Source organism: Oryza glaberrima, chromosome 12, assembly GCF_000147395.1.
Source record: "Oryza glaberrima chromosome 12, OglaRS2, whole genome shotgun sequence".
Classification (NCBI taxonomy): Eukaryota; Viridiplantae; Streptophyta; class Magnoliopsida; order Poales; family Poaceae; genus Oryza; species Oryza glaberrima.
The window spans coordinates 12,251,427-12,261,194 of NC_068337.1; the positions used below are offsets into that span (position 1 = coordinate 12,251,427).

Below are 9,768 nucleotides of genomic sequence, written 5' to 3' on the forward strand. Positions count from 1 at the left end.
AAGAAAGAAGAATGAGAGAGATGGCTGGACAGGGCTCAGCTCAGCTCTTCTACAGTGCCCGTTACTGATGTACCACAAAATCCAGCATTGATAATATCAGTGTCGGATTTTTTAATGAAAATGTATTGCTATCTTCCTAGCGGTGCCAGGTCTTTAAACTAGCGCGTGAGATCGATCTAAGGGATGGGAAACTACCATCAGTGCCAGATACAGTTAAACCAGCACTGATGTGATGTTCTGTGGTAGTGGTTATGATGTTCTGTGGTATTGGTTAATGCGTTGCATGTCCTGTTTGGAACTTCGGATATTTGAGAGAGCAGACTTTTATCGTACCTTCGTATGGTTTTTTTTTTGAAAAGAAGGCAAGAAATTTGCCTTATATATTGATAGAGAAGGAAGTACAGAACAATATATACATTGTGGGAGTTTAGGTCATTCCCCGACCAAAAGCAGTGTTTTTATTCTCCCAATAGTTGTATCTCCGTCAAGCATTTTGCCCCCGCTGTCACCCACATTTTAGCCTCCTCCTTAATCTTTGCAATGATATTGGTCGGGGTATTTGCCAAGTGGTTGAAAATTCTGGAGTTCCTCTCCTTCCAAAGTTCCCAGGAAACAAGGATGACAAGGGATTTTTGGGCTTTCCTCGAGCTGCTTGGAATTGTTAGTAGGAAGGACCACCAGTCGTGCACAGTGAGGAAGTTGGTCCATTCAGGGAGGTGGAGATCAAACTGTAGCCAGGCTTCAATTGAACTCCAAATTCTCTTCAACAACCTACAGTGGGCTAATAGGTGGATTGCCGTTTCTGGCACAGAGCGGCATAAAGGGCACAGGAGTTGGTTTGGCCACTATCTCGCTTGGAGTCTATCTGCAGTCCACACCCTGTTTTGGATAATCAACCAAGAGTAAAATTTGCATTTCGGAGGGGCCCAAGCATTCCAAATGATATTCTCGAAGTTTGTTCCAACCGCTCCTTCAAATTGGATCTTGTATGCTGATTTTGCCGAGTACTGGCCATTTGAAGCGAAACGCCAGGTTATTTGGTCATCTATCTCAGGTTGTAGTTCCATCTCGCTAATCATGGTCCAGAGGTTGACGAATTCTGCAAAATGCTATGACGAAGAGAAGAGCGCTGGTTGGAGGTCTGCCACCCATTGGTTGTTGGTTAATGCATCCTTGACCGTCCGGTTCTTTCTCTTGGACGTTTGGTAGATGGTTGGTGCCATGACACATGGAGATTGGTTTTGCAGCCATTTGGATTTCCAAAACAGGGCCTTTTTTCCATTGCCAATCGTTATCTCGGTGACCGCATTGAAGAGTTCTTTATCAACCTCGTCACACAGGAGTTGTGTAACTTGCCAGGGTTTGTCGGGGTCGGTCCAGTCAAGCCAGAGCCATCGGATGCGGAGAGCATGAGCGAAGAGTTGCAGGTCCAGCACACCCAGCCCGCCAAGGTCTTTGGGGCGGCACACCCGGTCCCAATTCACCTTGCATTTCCCTCCTGACAAGTTTTCATTGCCCGCCCAAAGGTATTTTCTTCTTATCTTATCCAGAGCCTAGAAGGTTGCTTTTGGCATCTTTAGCGAGGCTAAATGGTAGATTGGTTGTGCTGTCAGGACGGCTTTAACCAAGGTAGAGCGTCCTGCTTGGTTTACAAATTTCCCTTGCCACAGAGGTAACTTTGCGGCCGCATTGTCTATTAAGGCTGAAAATGAACCTTGCGCAGTTTTGTCAAGGAGAGGGGGAGGCCCAAATATGTCATCGGGAAAGGAATAACCTGCGCCGGGAGGTGTAGCAAGATGTTTTCCAAGTCTAAGGAGCTGCAACGGATCGGTGCCACTTTGCTTTTCTGAAAGTTTGTTCGCAATCCCGTGGTTTCTCCAAAGAGGTTTAAGATCTGAGATAAGTTGTTTACATCTTGTTGGGTAGGCGCAAGGAAGATGGCCGCGTCATCCGCATAGGGGGAGGTTCGTATTCTTGCTTGCTGTCTTGCTGTCCGCCCTTGAAGCCGGGTGAGGTTACCTTCATCGGTAGCTTTGTCCAGTATATGGTGCAAGGGGTCGATTGCTAGAATGAACAGGAAGGGGGAAAGGGGGTCGCCTTGATGAAGTCCTCGGCCATGTGGGATCGGTGGCCCTGGGTGGCCATTTAGTAGGAATCGAGATGAGGCCGAGGATAAGATACTAGCAATCCAATTTCTCCATCTCGGTGGGAAGCCCCTTTGGCGCATGAGTTCTAGGAGGTAATCCCATCGCACCGAATCAAAGGCCTTTGCAATATCAAGTTTGAGAAGAAGGGTCGGAATGTTTCTTTGATTGAAGTTTCTTGCAAGGTTGTGGACATACATGAAGTTGTCGTGAATACTTCTCTTTTTTATGAAGGCACTTTGTGCTTGGGAGGTTGACATGGCCATATAAGGCTGAAGGCGCAGCGCAAGGATTTTGGATATGATCTTGCTGACCCCGTGTAGAAGGCTTATTGGACGGTAATCGGCCACTGTCTCTGCACCCACTTTCTTCGAGAGAAGAACAACATTTGCTGAATTTAGGATTTTGAAGCTAACAGTTCGCAAATCGTAGAAGGCATTCACAACCGCCATGATATCTGCTTTTATGATGTGCCAACATTTCTTATAGAACAACCCCGTGAAACCGTCCGGCCCAGGCGCCTTATCTCCTGGCATTTGATTAATTGCTTGCCGAACCTCATCCTCGGTGAAAGGTTCTTGGAGGGCCTCCAGGTTGTGGCTGGCTAGTTGGAGCGAATCCCAATTTAGGTCGAAGTCTCGTTGACCAGGTGGACTCATGAGGGGCTCAAAGTGAGCCTGGATTGCCGCTGCCTTGTCGTCATGGCGTTCTACCCATACGGTTCCTTTTTTTAATGCGCTGGATGAAGTTCTTCCTTCGCCTGGCATTCATCTTGAGGTGGAAGAATTTAGTGTTTGCATCGCCTTCTTTTAGGAATTTGATCCTAGAAGCTTGTTGTTTCCGCGATCTTTCGATCACCGCGAGGCCGATGACTCTTTTTTTGAGAATGCTTCTGAGGTTTGCCTCCTCCGGACTTAGTTGGCGTGATTCTTGTGCAGTGTCGAGGCGAAGGATTAAATTTAAGGCCATGTGGAGTTGGATCTTGAGATCAGAACAGAGGGATCTACCCCCATTTGCGCGGGTGCTTTGCTGTCCTTCCTAGCTTGTGAAACAAAATATGGGAAGGCTCTGTGTGGGGCGAGCTGAGGGCCCAAGCTTTAGAAACTTCTTCCTCAAAACCAGGCAATTTGGCCCAAAAATTCTCGAAGCGGAAGGTTTTCGGCAGACTTGGTTGTTGTTGATTCGCTAGGAGCAAGGGACAGTGATCTGAGAGCGAGGTGGCAAGGGCGTGTAGTGCGTGCGAGTTGAATTTTAGGTCCCAAGCTGCATTACAGAAGAAACGATCAAGTTTGACAAGGGTTGGATCTTCTCTCTCATTGCTCCAGGTGTACCGACGATTTTGGAGCTGGATTTCTCTTATTTCGCAGTCATTTATGGCTCTCCTAAATTGCCCCATTAGTCTGTAGTTTAAGTTGTCGTTGTTCTTGTCGGCTGCTTGGTAGATGAGGTTGAAGTCCCCCGCTAGGAGCCAAGGCGTGTTGCCAACCGGCCTGGCTTCAAGGAGCTCCTGTACACCGTTGTCAGTTTGAAGCAGGTACCGCAATGCTTAACTGTGATTTTTGCTGAGAGGGAGAATTCTCTGGTCTCAAAGTCTTCCAGGTCTACTATGTTATCATCCCAGAGAATTAAGATACCGCCCCTAGTTCCAATCACTGGCCTTTGTTCAAAGTTGCGCAGTCTATTACATCCCAGCGACAGGGCCAAGTTTGCATCGATGTGTGATCGTTTTATTTCTTGCAGGCAAGCTATGTGAGGGGGATTTCCGGCAATTGTCTCATGGACGGTTGTTTGGCGCGATTCCGAGTTTAAGCCGCGAACGTTCCAACTCAAGATGTCAAGATGTGGCCCTGTCATAGAAAACTAACGTGTACTCATAGCACGGTGGCGTAGAGGACGGTGGGCATTGGTGTCGACTTCGCTGAGTTGCGGCGAAAGTTTTGAGTGTCGACGAAGGGGAAGGTGGGCGGTGGTGTCGACTCCGCTGAGTTGCGGCGGATGTTTTAAGCGTCGACGGAGTTGCAGCAGGTCGATTAAGGTTCATCCGCGGAATTGCAGCGGAGAAGTAGTCTCTACTAGCCATCAAGGTCTTTTGGCCGCCTGTCGAGTTCATGCAGGGCCAATGTCTGGAGCGAAGAAACGAAGGATACATGTGCTGCCTCATAGCAATAGTCCTGGTTCTTGCCAGGTTCGTCGGCGATGAGGGGAAGACGATCATTCGTCAGCAGCGTCCCTCAGCGATGCTTCCACCAGTTCGTTGGCATCCTGCATCCCTATGCCAAGTGCCAGCGCCTCATCTCTGCCGGTGAACACCGAGTTTGTCAGGTTCAGCAGAGTGGAGATCGCCTGGATGGCCGTTGGCGGCAGACGGTCATTGAAGAGCGCCTTGTACTCGTTCAGTGCCTCTTCCGTTAGAGGCGCTTCCTCCGGGAGCAAACCGAGGCGTCGACAGAGGGTGATTTGTGCCTGCATCACAACTGGCAAGTGAACTGATTTCTTGGCTAACCTTGCGCTCCTGCATCGTGGTTCCTAGCTGTAGATGCTCCGACGGCGACGCACACTTGGCGATGGCGGCGGAAGCAGCCCTGGGGTCACCGACCTTAAAATGGAACGCAGCGGCGCTGGAGTCTGCATCTCATCATCGTTCGCCGGATGTTCGGCGCCGTCGTACACTGCGTCGGCTCCATCGGCGCCGTCGCCCGCCTCGTCCGCCTATGTGTTCTCGCCAGGCGCTTCGTCAGCTCCCATCACCTCCTCACAGGGAGGTGGCTCCAAGTCTTCGGCCTTAGACGGCGGCATGAGATCACCCTGCTGCATAGGAGGAGAGGACATTAATTGTAGATGCATGGGCTGAGCTTCAGTTGCCGCAAGTCTGGTTGACGCCGGTGGTGTTTGCGCGTGCGTTGACAGTGGTGGCGCACATGCATGCAGTGGTGATGATGTTGCCGAGGTTTGTGGAGGCTCGCGTCGACTAGGCGGCAGCGAGGTTGACGACAGTGTTGGCAGTGCAGATGACGCCTCGCGTGATGGCAGTGCTGGCTATGTTGGCGGTGAAGGCGACGACTCGCGTGTTGGCAGCACAGGCAACGAAACATGTGATGGTTGCGCTGGCTGTGTTGGCGGCGAAGGCGACGACTCATGTGTTGGCAGCACAGGCGATGACACGCGTGATGACAGTGTTGGCTGGTTTAATGACAAGGCTGGTGGCAAAGACGACGACACACGTGTTAGCTCGCATCGAGGTGGCGGTGGCGAGGCAGGCGACGGTTCGCGTGGTGGCGGTGTTAGCTGTGTTGGCGACGAAGGCGATGACTCACGTGTTGGCAGCATAGGCGACGACACGCGTGATAGTAGTGCTGACTGTGTTGGCAACGCGCGTGATGGCGGTATTGGCCGTGCAGACATCGATTCACTCATTTGATTCATGTGTATTGGCACCGCCAACGACGATTCCTGTGGAGATAGCAACGGCGGCTCGAGCACGAAGTCGTGCGACACAGGGGGTGCAGCTGACGATGAGCGTGGAGGCTGTGGGGGCACTATTGACTCTGGCGGCGGCGAAGTCGAAAAGATTGGCGCAGGAGTCTGTTCATGTCTTGCAGCTACCGTAGACGTGCCACTGGGAGAAGTGAAAGTTTGGTTTACCTAGCTTGGTTCAGGTTCGCAAGACATCTTGCTGAAGCAGTTCGCGAGGTTGGAGCAGCCGTCCTCCGATGGCGCCACGACCAGCTTCAACGGGGTGCCGAATAGAAGGTGCGGCGTCGAGGCGACGCCTAGCCGGTCAGCGACAAAGGCCGCCGACGCTAGGTAGTTCCTCGCCTTGCGGGTCCACTCCACGGCTGCGCTTGCATCATTCGCCGAGTCGTTCTCCAGGAGCTCATGCAGCTCCCGCCTAAGCTTGTCGGCTCCTAGAGTGAAGGACCTCTGCAGGGCCTTATCAATTTGGGCCTTGATCTCCTCCCCCGACGGTAGACTGGGCGCCCCCAGTACAAACGGGGCGAGGGGGGTGCACGCAACGCTTTTTGCCTCATCCTCAGTGGCCCTGCGGCGGCCATAGTATCACTGGTGCCAGCGGCGAGGGGAGCAGTCGCGCTCACGGCGCACCTCGCCCTCATCGCGGGTGCCACGTCGGTCGCCGCGATCGCTCCGGTCACCCCGCCGTCCACGACGGTCACCGCTCCGACGGTCGTCGTCGTCCGAGTCGTCGTCGTCCCCACGGCGGCAACGTGGGTTCCACCTTGGGTGGTCGTCTCCGCGGCGACGCTCTCCTTGCGCCGCCCGTGTGTCGTCCGTGGTCGCCGCTGTCCCATCCACAGCACCCAGGTGCCAGGTGAAGCATCGTGTCGCAGGCTGGAAGTTCTGAGCCTCCGCCAGCTGTGGCTCAACTGGCGCAGTCGTGAAGTCCTCGATCGTGTCGAGGTGAACGATCACCCGGAAGGTCATCCCACAAGTCCAGTGCGTCGGGCGCCTGTTGGAGACTGTCGCATCCGGCTCACCTGCATCGCCAGCACGGTGGGTGAGCCTGAGCCAGACCACCTTGGCGATCGAGCTCGGGTTTGAGGTCCACGCCCAGATGTTGAGGGTGCGTGTGTCCTCCCTGTTGATGGTGTCGAAACGCTGGAGGGCACACTTTCGACCCACCAGGCGTTCGACGATGTCGGCGCGGCGTGCGTGAGCAGGAATGCCCTCCAGGCAGAGGCGCACCCGAAAGAACATGGAAGCGCTGAAGGCATGGCTGAGCGCGCGCCACGGGCGCGTGTGGAACTCCAGCTCGTCTGCGCGAAGCCTGCCGAAGTTGAGGACTTCGTTGCAGCGGGACTTGCGCTCAAACTTGATGAGGAACTCCTCTGGGTGGTGAAGGCTGACAGTGAGCTCGGAGCGGCGAAGCTGGAACTTGTCCCTGATCAGCTTGTCGAGCTCGGCAGCACTGACGCGGGTGTGACCACACACGCGCCAAGCGACGAGAGCGGTCCCCTCCCAGTCCTGCAGCTCCCGATCAATGGCAAGGCTTGAAGGAATGAAGCAGCTTTCTTCGTCCGGCCTGGTCTCCGGAGCACCAAGCTTGGCGTCGGCCATCGCACCTGGCGGCAACGAGCCGCCGAGAGGCAGCGGTGGCGGCGGCGGCGGGAGCGGAGGCTGAAAACGGTGGCGGGGCCTCGACTGGGCGCTTGTCTTGGTGGCTCTGCACTCTTTTGCTCTGTGGCCGGAGCGGAGACAACTAAGGCACTTGACGGGGTCGCGGCAGTGGGAGGAGTGGTGGTCTCTGGCAAGGCAGTGTGAGCAGCGGTCTCTTGTCTGGAGGAGGAAACGTTGATGCGCGCTTGAGGAGGGTGAACTCTTCCTCTGGTTCAACAACCGACTTGAATGGATGTCGCGTCGCCACCAATGCTTTGGGCGTACTTCTTCCCATGCCTCCTCCCCAAAAGATCTTCCACCCGGCATAGGTTGTGTTTAGTTTAGCGCAAAGTTTGGATTTTGGTTGAAATTGGAGATGATGTGACTGAAAAGTTGTGTGTGTATGATAGGTTGATGTGATGGAAAAGGACTGAAGTTTGGATCTAAACTTTGGATCTAAACACAGCCATAGCAAGATTGTTCCTGACGCCATGAGATTTCTCTGGGCAGAGAGGCTGCCGGGGTAGGCGATGCGAGGCTAGGCGGCTAGGAATTGAAGGCGGAGCTCCTTGCTGAGGCGGAATTGTGATTATGGACTTCAATTTTGGCCGTTGGAGAACTTGCGCCCAGGTTGCTAGCGGAGTTAATGTCGAAGTTGTCGGTCGCAGGGGAGTAAAGGCGGGGGCAGGAGCAGCTTCCTTCGATGCATATGGATGTAGCTCCCCTGGATCCGACCGCGGGCGCCAGATACTTCCTGCTGCGGTGCCCAGATCTGGTCCAAGATTTGAATTGGAAGGGGAACGAACCTTGGGGTAATGGCGGCTGCATCGTGGGGGCAGCTGCGTCGCTGCGGGGGCTGCTGCTGTTGCTGCTGCGTTTGGGCGGACGAGCAGCTGGGGGACGCGGTCGCCGCGGTCGCCGGAGTCGCCGTGGCGGGGGTGGGTGGCACCGTCGGCGGGGAGTCGCCGCGATGGGGGGTGGGAGAGCCTAACCGACATCTTTTTTCGTATGGTTTAAAATTCTACCGAGTTCCACATACACATCCACTCAAATATCAGCTGAATGTTAAACAAGTAGTAGTATACAAATCTCCATCTTGCAAAGATTTTTTAACAATAAGAAACGTTTACATCCAGGCTTCCGCCATAATGCACACACAATCAATGGAATTAACTATTACAAAGGACATGAATCCATATATACTATATAAGAATTTTAATTAACGTCAAGATGATTCATGAATGCAAACATTTACAGTACAGGAAAGGATTATGTCAGCAGAACTGCAGAAGATGAACTATCTGCAACACAAGCTCTCGATCATTCAGCACAGATGAAGTATACCGACCGGAACGGCCGCAAGCCTCTCAACAAAATTTTGGCAAACTCACACGTCGAACCACCGGTGCTGGAGGGCTTGCGCCGCCTTCATCCTCTTCTCCGGGCTGCACCGGAGAAGACCGCTCAACACCTGGTACCCGGCCTTGGATAACTCCGGCCGACGGCCGGGGCCACCGCCCCTCCCGGGTAAGGCGAACATCTGGCGCAGACGGCTGCGCCGCCGTCTAATCTTGGTTAAAATTTTCGGGATCATACAGTCCTCGTAGCCACTCCATCCGCTGATGTCGTCCATGCCAAGAACGTCCGCGATGCGGACGAGCATCTCCTCATCGGTCGTCCCGACGAACAGGCGCTCGCCGGCGAGGAGCTCCGCCATGATGCAGCCGAGACCCCACGAGTCGACCGTCTCGTCGTAGGTCGTCGACCCGAGGATGACCTCCGGCGGGCGGTACGCCAGCGCGGCGATGGGGTTCGAGTACGGCGGCGCGGACTCCTCCTTGTCCTTGGTCATGGTGCGCGCGAACCCGAGGTCGCAGATCTTGAGGTTGCCGCTGCCGTCGACGAGCACGTTGTCCGGCTTCAGGTCGCGGTGCATGAGCCCCACCTCGTGCATCCCCCTGACGCCGGAGATGAGCTGCCGCATTAGCAGGCGCACGTCGCGCTCGGCGTACCGCCTCGCGGCGGCGTCGTCGCCGCGCTGACGGATGGTGAGGTCCAGTGAGGGGCCCACGAGCTCCATGACGATGTAGTCCTCCTGCCCGGTGGCAGCGCCGGCGCCGCGGCCATGGTCGATAAGCTGTACGATGTGCGGGTGTCCTCGGCACGCCTCGAGGGCGCGGACCTCGCCGGCGAGCACGAGCCCGTCGGGATCGTCGTCCTTCCTCCGGAGGCACTTTACCGCGACGACCTTACCGGTACTGATCTCCACCGCGCGGTACACATGGCCGTAGGTGCCGGAACCTATCCTGGACATCCGCTGGTACCGGCCGCCGATGGGATCGCCGAGGGGCGCCTCCACCGACGCTGGTGGGGATGGTGCAGAACGCGGTGGCAAGGCGGCGCCGTCAGCTGCGGCCGGAGGATGTGGTCGTTCCCAGTAGCGGTACTGTCGGTGTGCCGAGGCGGTAGGCTTTCGTCGCGCTGGCCGTTTGACGATCGCCATGGCAAGACG

The 9,768-nt window shown here is 55.0% G+C and overlaps 1 protein-coding gene across 1 annotated transcript; it reads right to left on the reverse strand.

The window, feature by feature from the left end:
- Positions 1-8,643: 8,643 nt before the first annotated feature.
- On the reverse strand, positions 8,644-9,267 carry LOC127756281 (putative cyclin-dependent kinase F-2). The gene has a single exon (XM_052281663.1). It carries the CDS (start codon positions 9,238-9,240, stop codon positions 8,644-8,646), a length of 597 nt encoding a protein of 198 aa, XP_052137623.1. The 5' UTR covers positions 9,241-9,267.
- Between the last annotated feature and the right edge of the window lie 501 nt (positions 9,268-9,768).

Bases quoted from the DNA above. Each gene is read 5' to 3' on its own strand.
- LOC127756281 (XM_052281663.1), bottom strand. From the start codon at position 9,240: ATGCGGCAGCTCATCTCCGGCGTCAGGGGGATGCACGAGGTGGGGCTC.